At 39.6% G+C, this 24,001-nt stretch overlaps 1 protein-coding gene across 3 annotated transcripts in view; it reads right to left on the reverse strand.

Annotated features, from left to right (window-relative positions):
* Positions 1 to 24,001, reverse strand: part of FRY (FRY microtubule binding protein) — a 398,737-nt gene that overhangs the window by 44,499 nt on the left and 330,237 nt on the right. For all 3 annotated transcript variants that reach the window (XM_069467740.1, XM_069467739.1, XM_069467737.1), the window contains 12 exons: positions 21,201 to 21,283; positions 17,413 to 17,563; positions 16,751 to 16,854; positions 15,837 to 16,022; positions 13,543 to 13,741; positions 11,974 to 12,095; positions 9,008 to 9,195; positions 7,898 to 7,992; positions 6,090 to 6,697; positions 5,092 to 5,189; positions 4,560 to 4,730; positions 1,816 to 1,956 (listed from right to left, as the gene is read on the reverse strand). In XM_069467740.1, the coding sequence (XP_069323841.1) occupies positions 1,816 to 1,956; positions 4,560 to 4,730; positions 5,092 to 5,189; positions 6,090 to 6,697; positions 7,898 to 7,992; positions 9,008 to 9,195; positions 11,974 to 12,095; positions 13,543 to 13,741; positions 15,837 to 16,022; positions 16,751 to 16,854; positions 17,413 to 17,563; positions 21,201 to 21,283 (2,146 nt within the window). The remainder of the gene's footprint in view (positions 1 to 1,815; positions 1,957 to 4,559; positions 4,731 to 5,091; positions 5,190 to 6,089; positions 6,698 to 7,897; positions 7,993 to 9,007; positions 9,196 to 11,973; positions 12,096 to 13,542; positions 13,742 to 15,836; positions 16,023 to 16,750; positions 16,855 to 17,412; positions 17,564 to 21,200; positions 21,284 to 24,001) is intronic.

The raw sequence follows: 24,001 nt of genomic DNA on the forward strand, positions 1-24,001 counted from the left end.
GTGATCTTTCTAGAACTCTTCAGACCAAGCCACTTCCCTGACTAAACTCTCTCAAGGGTTCCCTCTGGTGGACAGGGTAGAGTCCACACTCTGAGCACAGCCTGCAGGAGTCATCTGCCCTGGGCGACCGCTGCAGTCCCTGGAACCAGGCAAAGTCTCTTAGCCTCTGTGCCCTCACTCGTGCTACTCCACCCTGGAACGCCTTTCCTCTCCTTAGGGCACATCTTTGTTTCTCTGACAACCGCAGTCAGACTGAGGTGCTTTTCCCATAAAAATCAGAAACATAGACACACCAACTTGATAAAAGTTATTATTATTATTATTTTTGCCTAGGCTTTGCAGTCAAAGCACATGAAAGAAAACACATTTTCTTCCTTGTTAAATTCTGCACAAGGGAGGCCATGGTGTGAATGTGAAATGAGCCACAATTCAAGGCAAGATACTGAGTCCCAGCGATGGCCCACAGGCCCAAGACAGAACGACAGCCCAGTAAAACACTGAGATGGGGCACAGGCTAGTAGAAAGACGTGAACTGGCCCTCTGCCTCCTGCCAGTGAAGTGAAGTGAAAAACCATTACTGAACGTTCGTCCCACGTGGCACAAGTATTAGAGTGATATCGCTTGAAAAATGATAAATGATGCTTGGAAATCACCTTTAGCATGAACTAATTTTCCGTAAGTAATGTGATTGGTGAGGTGAAGATGGAAAAGAATGCCTAAAATTTATACTGTATGGCTTTGTCATTGAGTTTAAACCAGAGAAAACCTAGCATTTGCCCTTGAATTCAGAAACTCACCAAGTACACTCCAGAGAAGAAATAAATAGGGGAGAGCAAATAAAATGGAGAGAAAAAGGTACCTGAGCTCTTGAGTTGGCCCTCTCCACAGAAGCCCGTGGTGGCCCTGCCTGCTCCCACCGCCTGGGTCTCCCTCCTTCAGTCTGTGGTCATGTGTTTCAAAGTAACTTACAGGCTCTACACACTTGTTCTGGTCTGTTTGCTTTTTTGATATTTATTTTAATTTTTATTCTTTATTTTTTTTCTGATAGTCTCAGAGTATAGCTTTAAAGAATCCGTCTGCAGATGTTTACTGGTGTTCACCAGGGGTCCTGCTGGGAAGACTGCCCGAAAAGCTCTGGCTTTGGAGCCAGGTGGAACTGGGGTCAAATACCAGCTCCACCCTTTGCTGAGTTCTGAGTTCTTGGGGCCAGTCTCTCATTTTTTTGTTTTAAATTAAAGATTATTTATTATGGAAATATTAAAATATACACAGAAACAGAGAGACTAGTATAATGAATCCCCTTGCATTCTTCATCAACTATTCACATTTTGTCTTATTTATCCCCACAACAGTTTTTGTTTGTTGGAGTATATTCAAGTGCATTTACACAAATTTCTTAACCTTAGTTCCCTCCACTCTGAAGTGATGATTTTAACTTCTGCGTGACCCTTCACATGTTGAAACACCAAGCCTAGAACCTGGCACGCATGCAAGTTCCTTCTCCCTTCTCCTTCTCTGAAATTGGATGCTGCAAATAAGACCCTGCCCCTGCCTTCCCAGCCTGTGGCCCCAGTAGGCAGAAATGTGTCCTCTGCAGGCGTGGGAATAGGCCAAACTCTTGTCCTGTGTTTTTCTGCAGCTTACTACTCGGGCTGTGGTCAACGACCAGTCCTGACTGCCTTTGCTGTGTCATGGATGTCAAGGGAGGACTGCACCACCTGGCACCTAAACAGCTTTGTGGCCAGGCTACAGGCAAAGCCTCAGTCTTTCTGGAATGACTGTCTGGTTGCTAGGTGAAGTTATCCAAATACTCACTTGCACATATTTTTCAATGGTCTTCAGAACTTCCACATTAAATTGTTTGACAGGGACGCCGGAAAGGTCCATGTAGCTGAGCAGACTGTGGATCACCTGCAGCAGGGGCTGCTGCACGCTGGGGAGGCCCTTCTCCAGCAGCTGCGGGGACAGAGGGCAGCCGCGGTCAGTCGTACCCCAGATTTCACGTGGAAGCGCCCATGTCTCCCAATACCTTTCTGACTGCACATTTTCTTAGCAGGGGAAATAAAACCCTGACTAGGAAAGAGATGAAGATGTTATCAACAGGCATTATCTTATGTGGGGAGGTGTGAATACATAAGTATAAAATTCACACAATGAAATATAAGAAAATAAACCTCCAAAGGAAAGCATTAAACCCCATTAATTATCAAAAATTACAAATTCAAATGAAAGATATAGTCTGTTGGTTATCAGACTGGCAAAGACTAGAAATTGATAATATTCAGTACTGATGGAAGAGATAAAGAAATGGGTATTCTTACGATCAGTGGAAATATTGATTGAATGATTTGGCAAATGAGACCAAGAGCACTAAAGAGGTCTGTAGCTTTTGAAATAGTAATTACACTTTTAGGAGCATTTCCCAAACCATAGACACTAAGATTTATGTATGAGATTTCACCATGGTATTATTTATAGTGGTTAAAAAGTTATGCACAAAACAAAACAAGAAAGTTCTGTAAGCAATTTAAATATTGAACACCAGGGAAATGGATATGTAAGGTACCAGTAAATTTTATGATGAAATATCATGCAGTTAATACAATGGCATTTTTAAAAATAATAAAGGATATCAGGTAATATTAAGAGGAAACAAAGGATACACAATTTCTATATATTAGAAGATGCCAATATTGATGTGAATGGGTGTGTTATACAGAAATAACCTTAGAAAGAAATAAGAAAAAGTTAATAGTGTTTCTGTCTATAATTTTAGGTAATTTTCCTTTCTTTTAAAAAACTTTTCTGTACCTTCCATGTTTTCTCTTATGAACATCTGCTTTTTCAGTCAAGGAAAAAAAAATAAATCAGTGATAATACCCAAAAGGAAACCAAAATAAGGAGAAAATGTAAATGACAGCCATCATGATAAGTTTATTGTTCTGAACAAATAATTAATAGAAATGATCCCAAACACTAAAATCCCACATCAAAAGTAGTCAGAGGAAGTAACTGAGTGGTTAAAAAATGAGGAAATAAACAATTATGTAAAGCTATTGTGTGGAAAAATGAATATTTTCACTAGAAAGGAAATACATAATGAAAATAATTTGAAAGTATGAATAAAAAGCATTAAACTGAAAAAAATGAAATGGAATGATAAAATTTAGTGGGGATCTGGGAAAACAATAATATTTATACATTGTTTATAGTATTGTAAATTGGAAAAGTCTTGTAAAGACCAATTTCTCAAATGTGTGGAACTAAGACAACATATCCACATCTCCATCCATCTGACCAGATAGTTCTACTTTGGGCAAGGTAGAGTCAATTGATATTTTTCAACAAAATAACAGGGATTATCTGCCTTTGTGAGCAGGGTGTTTGGATGGATTGTCCCAGCACTTCTTGTGTGCTGAAGTATGTGCATGCTTGCTTGGTAACTCTTGCAGGGACAGGTATGACCAGGTGATTATTAAAAGCAGCAAGGTGGCATTTATGAGAGGTTCTTTAAAATGCCGGGGATGTGGGTGTAGAAAGAGCAAATGAACTCTGGGCTGTCGATAGTCTGAATACAGTCCACATGTTGCTGGTCTGTAGTGTGAGTCAAAAGCCTGCAGGATCAACTATTATTATAAATGTGGACAGATGGGGCGTCTCCTCTCTGCTAGGTAGACAGTTTCAGGCTTGTGGACCCTTTGAGAAAATGGCTGATATTTTAACCTTCTGGCACCTAGATTGATGACATAACTAAAAGGAAAACTAGGACGGATTGTCCTCATGTCTTCTGACAGGCCCTATCAACAGGTATGAAGGCATTTCCTGGGAGGAAGAGCAGCACTGAAAATGCTAAAACAAGGTAGCTGTTTAGCTGTTACCAATTATTTGCTTCATAGATTTCATGACTTTGTGTATTAAACTTGGGGATTGGAGGTGCTAAATGGAAGACGTTTCATCTCTTGCCCAATATTTTTAGCACCATGGCACACAGAAGTCAGGGTAGGGGGTTTGTAATGAATGTGCTAGAAACACCTTGGTATGATGACCAAAGTACCATTCCAGTTTTAAAAACAAACATAACAGGTGAAGATAAAAGTTTATGTCAGAATGTATGTTTTGTTAATTAGTTCAGAGTTAACAACCACTGAACATATCAAGGCACACAGTAACTCCTTAAGTGAGATTTGAACACCCAGAGCAATCACGATACAATTTTCTCCTCTCTGCCATGCACTGACAGGCATTACTGTAGTAAACAGAAGGGGTTTAAGCTTGGGAGGCAGTTATATCTAGGATCGATGGCTGGCTCTGCTGCCTTAAAATTAAGGCAAATTATTTAACCTGGCTGAGCCTCAGATTCTTTATTATAATAATATCTATATCGCTGGATTGTTGCAGGGATTTAAAATGATTCCATTAGTATCTATCACAATGGCACTATATCATATACTATGTAAAACATACTCAATAAATGGAAGTTAAGAGTATATTATCCATTCTATATAAATATTTTACCCATGGAAGCTATGATAGATTTTATCGTTAATTTAAAAGCTTACCTCTGCCAGGTAGGTAACCATATTCAAGGTAATGTCAGCATACGCTTCATGAAGGTAGCGACAAACCACATTGACCCACGTGGCACAGTCCCTTGTGTAGCTGTGCGTTTTATAAAGCGTCATAACATGTGCGAGATTTGAAAGTTTGGGGTTCTTCTCTTCCAAACAAACCTTTTAAGATAAGAAAACCAATTAGGGATAAAATATCCCAGTGAATAGGAAGAAAGGTTAGCAATTTTACTGTAAGTTTTGGCAGTCTGGAAAGTAGATTGATATACTTTTTGGTAGCTACAGAAGTGCTTAAGTTGGCTAATATAATTTTCACAAATTCTCAATAGTGTTTTCTCAATAATGAAAGCAAACTAGACAATTTGCATTCACCATTCATACATGTACATTACTGGTGATATCAGTTATTATTTGCAGATTTTGAGAAAAGCATTGCTTTCTCTGGGTCTGGTATTTCTGGCTGACATTGGGCCTTCCTGAAGGCCTGTATGGACCTGCCCGAGTTTGGAACCGTAACTCGTACCTGAGCAATCCTTTCAGCTACATCCTTACAGAACTGATTGGGATTTTCAAAATGCTGAATCAGCTGGGGCAGGAGACACAAGACGTTCAGTGGAAACCCTGCAGCAGAGAAGATACAATGGAGACAGCTGAACACGGTGTGTGTTAACTGTTAACAGTGGGAAGGCATGTTGAAGATTTGATTCGGAGGTGATACAAAAGCAGTCTTTTGAAGTACCTTAAATATGATCTAACACAGAATCCACGAAAAATGTACAACCACAATGTCACCAGTTACAAAAAAACCACTGCAGGAGATTTGTAATTTTAAGACACAGCGGTTACCTTGCCATGATGTTTGTGAATTAAAGATGACTGGCACGGATTTTATTGGCACAGGTTGAACTGAACCGAAGCACTAGTTTGAAATTTTTATTAAAAAAACATATTTTAAGAAAAACTGGTGTGAGAGGACACAGGTTAATCCATTTAAGTCTTAGTTATGTAATTGAAAAGACTCTTTAAAATGATGAGAAATGGTTTAGTATCTGTGTTAAGCTCTAGCTTCATGAAATGAATTCTGGGCCACAGGCCATCATATTAAAAATCTTGTTTGTTGATTTGGCTTAATTCCAAACAATGGGGAACCAAGAGAATTTTGAAGAGGAACAGAAAAGTAAATGAAAATAAAAGATTGGGGAGTTAAGAAAAGACGGAGAAAAAGTCTGTACAAGAGCAATGCAATAAGAAGTAGTACCTGTAGTTTGTTCTGGAAGGCATAAAGAAATCACTAATATTTTATATATAATTTCTGCCCCTTTTATGCTATTGCCTTAAAAATATCTTCTATAACATAATTAAGACTTAGATAGTATTTCAAGAGCAAAAATAAACTATTCCCAAAGAAGCATTTCTAAGCAGAATTGTTAAAAGCAGTAAGTCTGTATTATCAACATCTTACACCAAGGACGAACACAACCACCACCAGACTTGTAAGAGAATGAACGACGTTGGCTTTACCAATAGCTTGGGATGAATCCACCATGGGGACTTTGGACACTGGGGTCAGCAAACTGAAAAGCTGCAGGGTCAGGTCTGTGGTGGTGAGGGACGTGAACCCTTTCAGCAGCAGCTGCTGCAACCCTGAGAAGTCAGCCCACTTGAGCTGCGCCTGGAGTTTCTCAAGTTTTTCTCGGTTCTCAGCTTTATCGAGTGGCATGTGCGCCAGCAGTCTGCTCAGCAGCCGTAAGGCCATTAGGTATTCAAACTCAAAATCAGACTCCATCAAGGCCACCGTGACCCAGAAGATGGTGGCCAGCAGGTTGGTGGGATGGTTGATGTGGGATGGGTCCGCGAGACTGTCTTTCAAGGAGGATGAGCTCCTGGTTTTTGAGGAGAGGCCTTGTTGGGTACAAGCCTGAATTCTGTCCAGTGTGGCACTTCGAGGTGGGTCGGAGGATCGGTCAACAACACCAAACTTCTTGGGCACAGAGAAGCTTCTTTGATGCCGGCTGCGTTCTGCAGTGGCCGTATTCCCACTGGCAGTTCCAGGGTTCACGTTCAGTTGTCCTGTGCTCTTTCTGCTGGCTGTTAGTTTAGTGCTTGAGCTTAAATCTGGTGATGAAGACCTGGGTATAAAAATAAACAAGTTTAATAGAGTGACAACGCTTCAGTGAAAACGAGTCCTTTCAAGTCCACAGAGAGACACTAAAGGAGGGAAACCATTCTTTGGAAATGCTACTTTCTATTAATTGCTTTTTCCTTATCCTTAAACTTAAAGCCATGAAACACAAAACAAGAAAACCTTCACCAATAAAACAAAAACAAAACTCAGTATCGACTTCCACTTATTGAAAGTGTCAAGAAATCAATAGTTGACCTCAAAGTTTATTGATTGTTCATTTATTTTTTTGTTTGAATTTGGGTAGGAATAATTATGAAATAAAATGTACCTGATAAGTATAAACTGTAATAGTCTATTAAGTGACTGACAAGGAGAACAGAAATGGAAATTATGTTATCTATAAAGAAGTTAGTAAGTATTCATGTCAAAGGAATTTTTTGTACTTATAAAAAATGATTTCTATGTCTATTCATGCTGAAAAAATAAAAGTTTTTATCAACATTCTTGGTAAATTTTTACTGACTTAGATAAATCTGTAGGTTCATGTAGATAAATATGTATGATGGTAGTAGTCATAATGTAATTACCTGCCCATAAAAGCATTCAACTTAAAAATGAAACCAGGCCCGATGGGTACAAGATAACATTACTGACTCAATTTCAAGCCAGATGAGCTCAATGACATAAACAGAACATGCAATTGCGAATGATATGAAATGGGTTATTAAACATGGGCAGGAGGGAAAAAAAAGGTACCAAGGTAGGAATTTCTTCAAGTAAAGTCAACATTTATTCCAACGATTTTTATAGTCATGGTTCAGATGGCTTTGTATGTATTCATTGAAAAAATAATACTTAGTTTTAGGTTCTATTTATCAATGTAATAAATAGGATAATTATATAAAATTTGAAAAAATATTCAAAGACATAAAAAAGGAAATGAAAAAATCATCAATATTTGTATCTTTTAGAGATAATATTTGGTGTCTATTTTCTTGACATTTAAAAATACTTCTATAATGTGTGCATGTGTGTGTGTTGTAACTTCCTTTTTTTAAATTAAAAAATATCATACATACTTTTTCAGGTCATAAATAGATTTCAAAACTGAGATTTGTTCTTTGTACTCTGTCCAAAGTCCAGCATCTCCCAACTATTCAGTACGGTATATTTGATTTCAAAACGTCATTAAGCTGATTCTCACCGGGACAATACAGTTAAGAGATCACTGTTCTTCAAGCAGTCGGACAAGTTATCCACAGCAGCCTCCAAGGTGAGGAGCGCTTCCATCACGTAACCCTGCCAAACATGCAAAGGTGACATTTCGGATTGCGTATAGCCTCTGTTAACTTCCTGATGATAAATTTAATTAATGAAAAATTTATCCCAATAATGTTAATATCATTGAAATTTAGACAGTCATTGCTGCTTTAATTTATGAAGTCTAAAAACAAATTTTAGGGGCCACTTAGGAAATTCAGATGGCTTAGGAGTTAGCAGATAAGCATAAAGATTTATTTCCCTGGGTCTGAGAGCTTCAATAGCTCAAATTCATTTGAAATCTAACAGGGAGGGGACAAGCACCACCCCGTGCTGAGGGGAGGGTGGGCATTTGAGACACAGAGTGACAATGTCTGAAAGGCAGAGATTGAGATGAGGTATAGGATGCCCTGTGCCTCAGTGGCATTTTGGGCAGCACTTCCGGTGGCCAGAAGGAGGAAAAGCAGGGAGCGTCTGCAGGTGTGCAGCTTTCCTGAGATGCAGGGACATTTCTGTTGGGAAAGAAGGGCCTGGCCTGAGGGGCAGAGCCTGTAATGCTCTTGGCTTTCAATCTGCCCAGCTCTGGAATATCTGCTCTCTCTACATGGTCTTCCTGTGGCAACTGCTCTCTCCATTCCTTCTTCAGCTCTTCTCGGTCTATGGAAGGCTAACCACACAGGGAGGGGTGATGCTTGGTACAGGTATAATGGCGATCCCTGCTCTGGGTGGGGAGACTGTATAACTGCCCTAGGTTGGGGGCAAAAAACCAAAATGATACAAAATAATTCCCCTACCACCCACCCAATAAAACCAACTCCAAAAGCAACAAAGAAGGAGCCACTGAAGAATTTCCAGTTGTTGGATTGTATAAAAGAGGTAATATCCATTATTAGATACTATCTAATGTTTAGAACAACACTCCTTGGAGTGATTTCGTAAATATAAAAATCACTCTTTAACTTTTTTTCTAATAAAAGGTTCAAAGAAAGTTAACTCTCATCACTGACATAAGAGAGCCCAGCCTTCATGCGCTCAGTGGTCTTCCCTTCCATACCTGAATCTCATCTCCGTGTTCTCCAATCACTTCTACCAATCTCGAGAGAAGGTCAGATAAGGCGTGTGCTGACAGAGGTTGCTTGAGGGCCCGGAATATCTGGAAGGACCGACCGGCATAGTGCCTGGAAGAGCTTGCGAGGGCTGTCTGTAATGCAACTTCACTCAAGTGTTGCTCCAGGTGGAAACCTAGGGCAATAAGAGCCGGGGAATAGGTCAGCTTCTACTCTGCACACTCTGGGGCATCAAAGTTACCTGTAAGCTTAAAACAGGCTAACTGCACAGAGCTACCTTGTGGTGGCACTTATTTGAAAATCAACCATTTTAAACTAAAACCAAATTTTAAATAAATCTTAGGGAGGATAGTGGAGTAGAAAGAGGCCGAAGCTTTAGAAAAAGATAATCCCGGTTTTGAATTAGGGGCTTTATAACTCTGGGAAAGAAACTTGTTCTCTATGAGCCTGTTATCTTATCTTTACCTTATGAATAATAACATCTACCTCATAGTGTTGTTGTGAAACTTAAACAACTGATAAAGTGCCTAGCGCAGTATCTGACACATAATATGTGTCACAAATGTATTATTATTTGCTACCCTGCTATTTTTCTATGTTATTCTTCCGTACTACTTTTTTACATAGAATACTTCCACTCCTTTTTCATAAGAGAGTTTGCTAGTGGATTGAGACAAGTCAAACACAACTAAGGCCTGTGCCAAAGTCTTTGCTCTGTAAATACGCAGATATTGAAATGTAGATGCTGCAAAGAAGCCAGACATAATTTAAACTTTTGCCTGAATATTTGTTCTTCCAATAGCATAAAGGTAACCTCAGTCATCAGAAAACCATTTAATCAGATGGGAATGAAAATGTCAGATAAAGAACATGACTGAATTCTGGGTCATTAAATTGTGTACTTGCTGCGCCTCTCTCTGCAGGGAGAAAAGCAGACTACGAGAGTCAGAGGACTGGATGAAAACAGTGATTTGGGCTGTCTCTGTGATCCAGGGGCTCTCTGACACCTTTGGTTGTCACATGAAAGTGGACCAGAGGGGATAGTTCAATGTTATTGTTCTTAGCTGAGCTTGGCTATTTGACCCTAGGGACAAATAGACTATATGAGAAAATGTTCCTGTAGAGAAAACAGGGTCCTGGAAAATGGACTTCAAACATATTCAGGGTGTAAATATACCATGAAATCCACATAAGCAGTTCATAACTTACGAATGGACTGTGTTTCAAAAAACTATTTTATGTTTTTTTTTAATCAAGTCACATTTTACCACTTAGTCCATTTTATATGTGGGGGTTAGGTCCCCTGGCAAAGAGCAAATGCTTATTTAAATCATAATGAACTTGAAGGCCAGAACTTTGCTAGTAGGACTGTGGACTCCACCTCCACAATGACATTATCCTTTGGGAAAAGGAAAAGTTTTCCTTTTCTTTCCAGCCACACAGTGAATATGCACTTCCTAGACTTCCTTGCAGTTAGATGTGACCACATGTGTGAATTCTGGCCAGTACAATGTGAGAAGCAGCCCTGGACGCCCCATTCAAGCCTGGCGGGTCAACACATCCTGAGGAATCTTCCACTCACTCTCTCTTTCTCCACCTGCTGGTAGATGCAGAGGGTCCAGCAGAGACCTCTGAGCTTAGAGGGTGGCAGAGCCACAGGCTAGAGGGTCCTCGAAGCACCTCGTGGAAGGCCACCTGACGAACACTCACACTGAACTGTTACACGATCCAGGAATAATCTCTTGTGCTAAGCCTCTGAGCTCTGGGGTTGTTTCTTACAGCAGCTATCCCATTCTGACTAATACGAATATTTCCAGGAACACATTGTGTGCGTGTATAGCGAAAACAGGCTGAAAGCAGGGATGTACAAAGAAATCAGAGTGAGTAAAAATAACTTGATCAAGATGAGAAAAGACTTAGCTTTTAAGCAGCCTGAAGTACCTGCTGAGAATTCAGTAAAAGGCATTCATATATTTTCTCATCTTTTATTATCTTTATACAATCAAATTAATGGTTCACATACAAATAGTAAATTTCATTCTTTGGGTTTGTGTTCGATTGTTAAGTGACTTTTGAGGTCTTAATATTTCAAGCAAATTCCAAAAGGGAAATTCAAAGCAAGAGACGGCAATCCCATTCCTAGAACGACTTTCCCATTTCAGTTTATCAGTACTTTTTGTTTCCTTGTAAGTATTCTCTGATAATGAAAAGAGATGTGGCTAATCTGAAATGTTTCAAACTGGGAAATGTGCTAATTTTTAAAGCAGTGGAAAAGCCAGCAAACTGTGTTTAATATTGCCAGCCTGGTGTGAGAAAAAAGGTAGAGATAGTTTTACAACATGTTGAGGAACCAATTTAAATTTCACACACAAATCAGCCCAAGCCAGGTTGGAACTGACAGGAATTCCGCGGAGGACAAACACTTAAGTATTATGATGCTACTATAGTTTAACTAGGACTCACACTGTGTTCAGAATATTGAATGGTCATTTGCACAAGAACTGTTAAGCAAACACTTTTAAAGCCAAAAATATTTTATCACAGATTCCTTTCTGTTTTTAAACCAGTTTGACCATTTTAGCCAGATATTTAACCAGACTGACTATTTTTCATAGTTGAGATTGATGAGAGTCAATTATGAGATTTATTTCTCACGGCCTTCTTTAAATAAACTTAATATGGGCACAGTTTAATTCTAGCAAGGGAAATGAAGCAAGTAGAAAAGTGAGGTTGGGGAAATTATTTAATAGAGCATGATGCAAATATACATGATATTAACTATCATTCAGTTTGGCAGCCTCTGAAATAAGCTTCAAAACTCCCCCATGAATGTGCTTGTGCTGTAGAAGTAGAGTGTCAGGACCACATTACAAGGTGTGCAGGCGTGTAGAGAGAGTGAGCTCCATTACAGAAAAATGCTGAAAGAGGGATTTGGGCAAATAGGATGAAGTACCTGATTTGGAATCTTTAAATACGGACACAACGTGACGTAGAAAGTTAGTGAGCTGTTCAGCACTCTTTGAATTTTGATTTTTGGGAGTGATGTCTTCATGGCACCAAAGTGGACCAAATGCCCTTAAACAAAACACACAAAATGTCAAGAACATAACTCATTTTGCATTTTTAAACCCATACATGCAGTTCTGACTCCAAAGGTACAATATATTTTTAAAAATTTTACGAATTAATTGGGGGTATATTTCTGTCTTATAAAACTTACCAGCACACTCAAAACACATCTAGCTAATTTATGGAGGCATAGTTTTTTATGTTTTAAAATTAAATTTATTTACAAAATTAAAACCTCCCGATTCACCAGAGCAGTGTTTGGCATTTCCTGGGTGCCATGTGTTTGTTTGTTAAATAAAATGATATAAAATGCTAAATAAAATATAGCTTTAGACATGGACTCAGTTTTCACATTTTAGCATTTGCAGAGATAAGGTTTTTATCAGGATCACATCATTAAGTTGCCAAATATTGTAGAACCAACCTGGAGACATAGCGTCTGTTGTTTACTTGGTTTTCAATAATAATAGGATGGAGCCATGTGGGAGAATTTCAGAGAACAGCCTTTGCCAACACATGGTATTGACAGATGGTGAGAGGTGACAATACCTTTCCTCTGACAAACCATTCAGGTCTCTGAAGTCCCCTGGATGTGCACACCCCCTGTGTGAAACGTGCCGTCAGCCCCCTTCCTATGCTTCCTGCACATTAAACCCCATATTAAGCTGGCAGCTGCGCAAAATAACCTGAGTCATTACTTGTAACAAGAAAATGCTCTTTTTGCATTGTTTGCATTACTTGATAGAAAGAAAAATCATGTAAGATATTAGACAGCACATACACAGACTAGATTTCTAGGATTTAACTCACTGAGGAAAGAAAGCATGCTACCAGGTCACAGGTAAGCATGGCCCTCTACAAATACCAGACCTCAGGTGTTAGAAATTCTGAAGCCTTACAAGCTAAATGGTTAATTAGAAGAACCAGAAGACCTGAAAAAACAGGACTGCTTGCAGTTTTTCTTGGTTGTGATTTATTATTAGCCTGATTCCTTTCCTAGAATGCTTCCTATTGTTTCTGGTTTCTGACTTCCCTTTACAAATGACTCTTTGGACCATATGAGCTGACAATGGTCCCCTTGGCAGCTGCTCCTGGGCCAACCGTGGCTAATATCCTTGGTTTCCAGAGTGATGTTCTTGGCCATATCTCAGAGCTGCAGATCCTGGCGGCTCTAATAGATGATGAAAGTCATGCTCACTACGGGGCACTACTGTCTCCTGCCTCCATCTGCTGCATCACGAAACCCCCCTGCACAACAACTGTCACATCAGTGGGATCTTAGATAACTTCTACCAGTTATCTTTTACACAGATACTAGCAGATGCAAGTTAGAAAAGAAACAGGAATTTGTCAGAACTCCAGGATCACTTTTCCATCTGTGTGGTTTAAAGCACTGGCACTTTTTCAAAAGACCAACCTGCAAACAGCAGCGTGACACCCAAGCCCTAATTACCTGGTCGTCAGAAACTCAATGAGCTTGTTTGCCTTCTCATCTGTTTCAGCAGCTGCGTCCACGTCTTCCACCTCCTGGGTCATCTGCGGGAGGTTCCCACTGCTGCCCCCCAGGCTGATGCTGGAGGAGGTGGAACTGGAGCTCAGCCCCGAGTCTGGCACTGGGGACGACTGGTCCTCTCTCAGGAAGTCAAAGCCACCTGGTGGAAGAAGAAGGTCAGGAGGGATGTGCTAGGCAGGGTGCTTGTCAGCATGCTTAATGAGGTCCCGAGGTGTACAGAGAAGTGTGCAGTTATTTAAATTTTGGAGAGAAAACACTTGATTTTGGCTATGGCTTTTGTAATCAGTTGCACTAGTGTGTCAACCAGTGTATATCCGGGAACAGGAGGTGATCTGTTGTTTTCTACTCTGGTGTTCTAGTTGATGCTTTTTATAAAAGAAAGGGGTGTGTGTGTGTGTGTGTGTGTGTGTGTGGATGTTTACATGTGTGCATAGGCCAGGCCAGGGAACAGTTCAACTACTAATGGTGCTCTTAGTAAACTATTCCCAGATATTAGACTACTAAAACATGTGAAATGCAACCCTTTTGAGAATACAAGTCACTTAATGGCTGGTGAGTAAGTTATACATAATGTTTTTTGAGCAAATGTGCCTTGAAGCTTTAATATGTGTATATTAATACATTTTAATAAAGTATGTTGCATGGTATTAAAAAATGTGGTATAAGTAAATACTATGTTTTTTCACTACATATTTGGTTGACATTCTACATCTGGGTATGCCTTGGGTTTGAAAATGTATACATGCGACCATCCCTTTTCTCCCACTTAATCATCATAAAAAGTACCTAGTCCTGGTGTGTCTGATGGTAATATTGAATTAGAAGTGAGGCGCCCTAGGTTTGAATAGCATCTCTGCCCCTTATACTGTAAACTCATGGAGTTTATATAATTCTCTGTTCTCATTTTTGTATTATAATAAGGCGAAGACAATACTTTCTATCACACAGGTTTTTAGTGTGGATTTGAAAGCAACTATCATTGAAACCAGATGCTCAATAAATATTTACAAAAATTGTACATCTATTCCCTGTGTGCTATGGAGTCGACCACTCTAGCTAGCTATTGTTTGTCTTGCCTAACGACATCATGTGCATCTTGGGGGGTGGGGTAAATCTCCACTCTAAATCATTTTATACCACATCAGTGATATAATGAATGCAAAACTAATGCACTCAGAGATACACAACTTAACATACATTACAATTTTCTCAGCCTAAGTCCACATACATCCTTATTCTCAGGATTTACAATAGCCAGAACTTTTCAGTTTAATTTAGCATCTACAGTAAAGAGAGTTCTGTGTCTCTAAGAGGCTATTGATAGGTTATTTTCAGTTAAGTGTAGCTTGGTTCAAAGTAAACAGCCTAAATTGAGGTTAGCGGGCCTTAGATCTCAGAGTTAATGATAACTTCATATTTGTTTTCCAAAAAATATGTTAATGTCTGTTAGAAGTCAAGACAGTACTGGGTACAAGCGATAAATAAAAGGTACATCCTTTTCAAAGTCATGAAGCAAGCACCCAGTGACGCTGAAATGCCATACCATATCCAGTGCCAACGTAATGTATAAAATAATTTAAAAGGCAACCCCTGAGCTCTGTTGGTAATCTTCATCATCATTTTAAGATATTTAAATGTTCTGGTCCTAAATGAAAACCACTGATCACCCCTTTGGAGAAAGTTTTCATGAACAGCTCCATAGAGCAGAATAATTTCTTTGATTTAGCTAATGCCTTCTGTTCCCATTTCTAAGAAGAAATTTTGACTTTTAATAGGTTCTCACTAATGGTGCCATCTAGGAAAAAGTCAGTCATTCAATAAAATGAAAATTCCTTCAGGGGCAGTAGAAAGTGCACAGGTGACACCTTGGGACCCTGGCCAGGACGCGCACTCAGGCACTGGAGATAGCCACTGTTTTGTGTATTACCTTTTGGTGTTCTAGACTTTTACCTTTTGGCCTATGGAAATTAAATTTTTCATGTATCAATAGGAACACATTTGATGGGAACAGCAATTGTAATAATCAGGAAAAATATTTTAAAATAATAAGGAAGGCTTTTGAGAGACAAGTTCACATGAAGTGAAATGGTGTATATTTATTGTGCTGTTAACTTATCACTTGGAAAGTTGGAGGTAATATTAATAGCATGAGAGAAGTTAACTCAGGCTCATGGGCCTTCAGTTATCTTTCCAGTTGTGACTGTCTCAGGCTCTCTGCCACTCCTTCTCGTTACCTGTGTAGAGGTACTCCGGTTGGTAAGCTGGTTGAACGGTTAAAGTCTTAGCTTCACCCATCTCTCGAGTCTGCAGAAGCACGGAAGCGATGGAATGAAAATTGCTGTTGCAAGACAGGGCAATCAAGAGGTGAAGAAGCAATTTTTTGCTGTGTTCAAAGACTTCAGGCCGGTAATGGTCCAAACCTGGAACAAAACGGTGGAATCTCTTAGTATAAACAAACGTTAAGCTCGTTTAGATTCCAGGGATAGTAAAGATTCCAGGATACCCAGGAGGAACATGTTAAAAGAATGTTTAGTTTTCTTTGTTATTGTTTGTGTTACCAACATAAAGAAGTTGGGCTTAGGAAAAATAAAATGCTTTATTTCTTAAGTGAAATGTTCTCATAAAATGCTGATAGATGGACTTCTCTTGACCTCTCTGTAGCATCTGACGTGGTTAGCATTCCTCCTTCCCTGGATATCCCTGTTACTGAAGGATTCTACTTTTATTCATTTCTAAGTGAACTTTTCAGTCTTCTCTTCCCATTTTTGCTCTACAAAGGTTGGTGCTTGGCCCACTCTGTTCTGCATTCTTTCCCTTTGTGTACCAACCGTGTCTTATGTCTTTAAATTTATCCCCTCGGCCAAAGACCCTCAAAAAGGCCCAGCTTATTTTGGATAGCTTCATAGATATACTAATAGCATTAGTGGGGTACCACCATATTTATATCACAGAAATGGGACAATTTCAAATAATGACCGATCAACTGAAATTTTAGAACAGATGCCACAAAAGGGTAATGAAAAACAGAGGAGACCAAATATTTGGGAAATGAGACAAGCAGGATGTCAATGTCTAAGGAAATCTCTGTGGATTACCTCTGCATGTTTTTAACTCTCTTGGTTGGAACTCTTCTTAGATCCAGTCTTACCTAAGAAGACAGCATGAAGTAGTAACGGCAGATGAAGCGCCCAGTCTTCTCTTACACTGTGATCCACCACCATCTCAGTCATAAAAATTACAGCAATATTGCACCTGATCGAAGAAATGATGAAGTTAATGCAACTTCTGAAGAGGATGGAAATACACTGATAGATCATTAAGTCACAAGTAAATGCAGCTTTTAAGTCTTTTTGAAGAATTATGTAAGACTCTTATTCCAGGGAAATGGAGTTTAACTTCTGACATAGCCTAGAGCTCCACAACCAGAAAAAACATTGGTTGAGCTAATCACATAATGGAAAGTCTTTTAGTCACTAGGGAGTAAGAGCTGAGGGATGAAGAGAAGTTGAAGACAAGGTCCCTGTTTTTCAAGTTGGTTGCAGTCTAAAAAGTGTCACAGAATGCATATCCATAGCAAGATTATATCAAGGAGAAATTCAAAGGACCACACGGCAGCTCTGCACATTGGTTAAGGTTTGGCCAAGCTCTGCTAATATGCTGGGACCAGGCAGTCAAGTCAGGCATGGTCCCACTGATTTAAAAGGTCATTTTCATTTAGAGGGACCTGGAATAGGTTTTCTTCTTCTTATAGGTAGAAAAGTCCAGTTGAAGCTAAGGGGTCATTTCCCTCTCCCTGTACACACTGCTCACCTGTGGAGTGGCCCCCGGGGAGTGATGGTCTCTGGGAGATAGTCAACCAGGGGGGCCCAGCATCCTCCGGTGCAAGGCATTGGTAAGGGCTGCGGCTGCTTGGTCTCTGTGATAGTCAGCAACCAGCTCGTGTAGGGAGAAATTGGATCATCTGCAGGGTGAGAAAGGCAAGTGTGCTGTATTTTTAGGGAGAGGATATTTTTGTTTTCCCTACTTGGTATTTTTAGAAAGAATTTTAAAATGTGTGCTTGTAAAAATAACTTCCCAACCATTTCATTTGGTGAGTATGAATTACATGATCAAGTGGGTTAGAATTACTTGTTTAGGTAATTACTTAATTAGTTATTACTTGCTGACTAATTTATAGTTATTCATTATAAAGCAAAGGAAAATACAGACACACACAAAGAAAAACATTAAATCATGGAAATTCCCATCACTATGAAAACTTGCTCTTCCTTCAGTCTTCCCCATATCAGGAAAGCACAATTCCATACATCCAGTTTGCTCAGGACAAGGGCATTCGGGTCATACCGGACTTCCTGGTCACATCGCACATCCGACTCAAAAGCATGATGATGATGGTGACAGTAATGACATTAGGAACTAGCACAGAGTGCTTACGCAATGCAGGTATTGTTCTATGCATCTCACATTTTAATGGCCCAATGATGGGTACCTATTTTTATCCCTATTTTGTAGAGAGGAAAGAGGTTCAGTAACTTGCCATCATCAACACATTCAGTGAACTCTGCCTCCAAAACATCTCCAGAATCTGACCACCCTTCCCCATGTCCATCACTCCCCCAAGCCTAAGTCTCCACTCCGGCTCACCTGGGCTACTAAGAGAAGCCCTTACTGTCTTGCTGCTTCCTTCCTCACCCCTGTGCAGTCTACATTCCACAGGGAAGCCAGGGCAATTCTTTTAACACATGAATTTTTTTTTTTTTTTTTTTTTGAGACAGAGTCTTGCTCTGTTGCCCGGGCTAGAGTGAGTGCCGTGGCGTCAGCCTAGCTCACAGCAACCTCAAACTCCTGGACTTAAGCGATCCTACTGCCTCAGCCTCCTGGGTAGCTGGGATTACAGGCATGTGCCACCATGCCCGGCTAATTAGGGCAATTCTTTTAAAACAAGTTTAGTCTTGTGTCTTTCTCTGCACAACACTCTCCAGTGGCTCCCCACAAATCCACGCCGTGGCCTTTGAGGCCTTACAAGGTCTTCCCCCTGTTCCTCTCCTGGCTTATCCCCTGTAACCAGCCTCTTGCTCACTCCCCCTCAGTCATGCTGGCTTCCTTGTGGTCCTGTGATTGGGCTGGGTCCATCCAGCCTCAGGGCCCTCATGTCTGCCATTCCCTAGGGCTGGGATGCTCTTCCCAGACAGCTGCATAGCTCATTCCTTTGCTTCATTCGGGTCTCCACTTAAATATCACTTTATCACAGCAGCATGCCTGGACCACTCTATTTAAATCCACCCCACCCAATCACTTTGTACCCCTCACCCTGCTCTAGTCCCTCTCGGCTCCCCAAACCTCTGTGCACAGGTTTCTGATTCAGCAGCTCTGCCTGCCTCCCCCACTCTAATGTAAGTTCCAGGAGGGTGAGGACTTTCTCCATTTGGTTCACTGTTGTTTTTCCTACTACCCACAACAGCGTCTGGCATGTAGTAGGGGATCAATACATATTTGTTCAGTGAATTAACTTCATAACAATATCTTTAAAGCAAGCACAGCGACACAGTTCATGGAGTTATCTCTTAACATGCTGTCAATACAGGCCAGCGCATTCCAGACAAGCAATTCCCCTGGGGACACATGATATGACCCAGGCATGTGGCTTCAGACAAGTGGGCTTAATCTTGGGATAGGTTTCACGTATTGGGAAGAAGGATGTATTATATTGTCTTTAGGCAATTTTCCCCAAATATAGTTTTTCTTGGTTGCGCTTCTGAAAGGTAGTAAAAGGTTGTTGATGTGATGCTGCTGGTCCTATGTAGAACACTGGCCCTAACAGTCAGCAGAGCCGGTGGAAGGGATGCTTTCCTGTTGCGACAACTGAGGCTTCGAACAAGAACAGGCACTAGGACCAGGAACACCCCACTTCTCCTGGGACGTGAGCTCTGGGAGTTTCAGCTAGTAAGGTCAGGATGTCCCTCAGAAACAGTGACAGTTGGCTCTTTCTAATACAGCGATAAATGAGCAACTGGCACCCTAGAATTCTATACCGTGAAGCCTGGCCACAGTAACTTGAGCCTGGAAATAATTTAAAGCAGGTGCACTAGTAACTCATCTCACCTCTAACTCTCAGTAAATCACCTACAGAATGACTTATTTTCAGCAAATTAACTGTTGGCATAAATTAGTTGCAAAATGTACCTCTAAGTAATTATCTACTCTTCAACAAAACTTGAAAGGGGAGTAAAAAAGGGAGACTATTCAAGAATTTATAAAAAGGAAACAACTTGTGAGTTTTCTGTTAGGAAAGGATATACTATTCTTTGTTTCAATGATGTTCTCAGATTATATCCAATCAGCAAAAACGTGCTGAGGAGAATTAAGGTGGCCTAAAATTCAATTATTCTGTACTCCAATTTTGGGTTACCAAATATTGCCACAGTAACTTTTCTTGAACCAACAACTCTCCATTTCTCAGGTACTGTTTTCCTCATCTCTAAAATCTTGTTCCTTCTAGAACTAGTGGTCTGTAGTGCTCAGATTTGACTGTTTAGTGTTTGGGTAGTGTAGTCTTCTGCTGGGACACAAAGGAAGGAAAACACGAACAGCTTTATTTTTACCTCCTATTGACAGTTTAGGAAAGTCTTATAGGAAAGTAGCTGAAACCTAAGCTATAACATGACAATTACACATGGATTTCAGACACTCCTTCCCTTGGTATTTTGAATGGAGAAGACCTGCCTGTTTGTACATTCAGAAAGTACAGCAAAAGTAGCTGAAATGTGGCATCATTATAACCACCTAGCTCTTACCTGAATCTGCACATTTCCCATGAAAACAAAACAATTCAACACAATAACTACAAAGACCTATACATTGACTTACAAAAGGAACTTAACTCATGACCTATCACTATATTTGCAATTTCTGTCAAAATAGAAAAATACATCCCACAAGACAGTTTACTGACTTCCTTAGCATATTTAAGGAAATGTCACTGGGAACATTCTTTGGTTCCAGAATTCCTATATTTCATGACCATATCTCATAATTCATACCCCATATCTACTCAGTATCTACAGAAGCTGTCCAGGGCTCAAACAAAATCGATGAATATATTGACCTTTTCGGTTTTCCCAACTGCCAAAAGAAATTCCTGTAACAAAGCTATCTCCCAGCTGAGCAAGGTTTTCACTATTGAGACTACACTGCTGAGAGATTCAGGGTGAAAATAGGTTCTGTCTTGAGTGAACAGAATCACAAAGCTTCAAGGCTAAACCCACTCTCAAGGTAGATTGAAAAACTGAACCGCACCATTTGTTTTCTAATGGGCCAATGTCTTACTGGCCTTTTCCCAAGTGCCTCACCAATGAAAAATGCCAAAAATATAAAAACATGGCATTGGGTAGTAATATGAATTTTTATAATTTTGATTTATCCATTGTTTGGCTTTTAAAAAACTTTTAAGATGCTGACTCTGTGCTTGTTGGATTAAATGATTGCTTAACATTTATAAGCCTTTTTTAGTAATTAGACCAAGAATAATAAAAATATTCATTTTTCATTCTCTGACCATTTGCATCCCACCTGAAAGCCACCAGCCTGTTGGTACTTACTTTTATCGTCATCATACGATCCTCCAGAGCTATTGCTGTATCTTGACTCGAGGCGAGTATGGGCTCTGATGACATTACTAAACCTTCAATTACAAGAACAACAGTTGTGAAATATTGACGTGTGTATGTATGTGCTATTACTCATGGATGGATACTATTACATAGTGGCTGATTTTTTGGCTGCTACTTCCAATAATGCTTTCCTTAAAGAAATCCTGTAAAAATTATACCCCAAATATTTCTTTTTTTCTTGAGAGGGCCAGTGGTCATTTCTGCTCAAAAACACAGGTTCAAACCCTGAAAAGATAAAAATTTTAAGGCTAATGTTTCAATTGAACTGGAAAATGGTACCATTTGCTTTGGAAAGAACATGAGCATGATATGGAATAATATGATTGCCTTATTCATATAGCCTGGCCCACAGTGGGTAGTCAGTAAATACTTCCTGGCTGATTGAACAAGTGAAAGTAGACAGAATTGGAAATACATAAAAATAGTTTCAGAGCTAATCTTGGACTTTACCCAGCTTTAAAGTTTCCCTTAAAATAGCCTGAGAGTGTTCAGAAGGTAGTGGTTGGGGTACAGCATGGACCAGAGGGACTCTTTTGGCTGGTCTCTCCCATGGCTTGTTAAGAAGTAATCAGAAAAGAAAGAAAAAAAATTGAAGTATAGCAACTTCGTGTACATTATCTTATTTGGTCTTGCTCTCTCATCTTTGAGTTAAGCATTATTTTCTTTACGATGATGAAACTGAGGATGAGCAAGCTTGAACAGCTTGTCCAGTGTCAACCACAGGGAGGTGGCAGCGCAGGCTGCTTTCCGTGCCATGCTGCCTCCCAGCATGGGACACAGGGCTCTAAGACTGAGGTCTCACTCACTAGCTCTGTCACCTTGGTCAAGGCCTTTACCTGTCTGGAGAACTTGTTTCTACAACTGCAAAAAGAGAATAACAATAACACTTCACCTTTTATCTTATTGGGGTTGTTTTGGGGATTCGAAGAAATGATGTGGCAGTATTTCTAAAACTGCAAGACACTATCCAACTATAAGGTATTAATTATTATGCTCCTACTGGACTTCTAGAAAGCCTTGTCTCAGGCACTGAAGGCTTTCAAATCATAGCATATTTATCATCCAAAGACCTATAAGGTAGAAGAAGGGTGTGGTTCAGGGGCAAAATCGTATGTTTATATTTATATTATATAAAATGATATATGGTAGGTTTTATCTACTCAACATATATACAGCTAGCAAAGAACTAAGGCTATCTAGAAATATCTGGAAAATTTAAGCCCAAAGAGGTGTGTCTCCCTACATCACCAATTGGGTGTTCTGACTTAATTCGTAACAGTTCAACACTCTATTTCCCTCTGGAACACTGAGAGATGCAGGGCTATAGCTGTCCTCACCAATGTACAGAGAATAATGTTTTGGGAAAAGTACTGGATGTGCCATTAAGATGCCCACCTTGTCCCAGGTATATAACCTCAGAATATTGCATCAGTGATTTAGATTTGCTGAATTATAGAAATGTAATAGACTATACTAACTTTGGTTTTATTCACTTAGATATTTGCAACAGCTTTTTTCCCCTCTTCCTGATGCCACCATTTTTTTTCTGCAGTGACTTCAAACATTCTACACTGTCATATCTTTGGGGCTATTACCTTGTGAATCTATAAAAACAGAATATCTAGGACATCTGCGTAGTTCTGTACAAATCAGGCCACGCACCAGTCTAAATCAGACTGATACTTAGGAAATTAGAAAAATGACAAACCTATTACTTTCTGAAGAAATTCTTTAATCCTATTGATGCTGATACATCATTCGGCAAGGAACAGAAGCAGGTGATGAAAGAAGGCCTCATCTGGAGATTTCCATCAGGCGGAGAGCCCCGCCGCGTCCCTAGCTACAGATGAACTGTGATGTACACTGGGTTTTAAATTGTGCTCGGAGTGCCCGGGCAGGGAAGAATGATAGAATGGATGGCAATTTTTCTCTTTTCCTTTTTGAGATAGATCTAAAGGGGTGTTAGGTAGAGTTAGGTAGGGCTGAATGAAGGGGAGGAACAAGCCCCTTCCAGACTGTTCCCCTCGTGCTGGAGAAAACGAAACCACAGTGCAGCAGAATGTACGCTTGACAAAGAAAAAGCACAGAGCTGACTCCCAAGAGGAAAATCTGTTATTTCCCTTTACTTTGAAGAAACCTATTTTGGGTTTGGTCTCTCTAGAGTTTCCAAGAGTTTCAAGGATTAAGTAGACTGAAGATCCTTTTAACATCAAAGGTACATGTCTTAAGAAACATATGAAAATAGCTCTAATAAGAGAAAAACTAGAAGGATAAACTGTTTCCCTAAGTTTTATCCTGCAGATTTAGCTCATATTAATATTTAGGCCACTGTATTAATAGTATGTTAATATATACTAATGTATGTTAATACTCTCAATTCAGAGATTATCTAATCTCTACTTCTGTTTCAAACACAGATCATCAAAAATTTATCCAGCTGTAAAGTTTATTGCTTTGGCTTCCTTTGAAAAATCGTTTTGTGGGACTATAAATTTATAGTAGGTTTTTACTAAGGGTTGATATATTAAAAATACTTATGAAGATCATTTCTGCCTGTTTTAAAAATTGCTATAAACTGCTATTTTAATAAAAATCTATGTTCATTTTGTTGTCTAATAAAATGAACATAATGAATCTTTCTTAGAGTTTAGGGGTGCTTTCTATTAGTAATTTCTGATGAATATTTTATTTTTTAAAAAAAATACAGTGAAAGTTACAAAATTTGCTAT

Source organism: Eulemur rufifrons, chromosome 4 (genome assembly GCF_041146395.1).
Source record: "Eulemur rufifrons isolate Redbay chromosome 4, OSU_ERuf_1, whole genome shotgun sequence".
Lineage (NCBI taxonomy): Eukaryota > Metazoa > Chordata > Mammalia > Primates > Lemuridae > Eulemur > Eulemur rufifrons.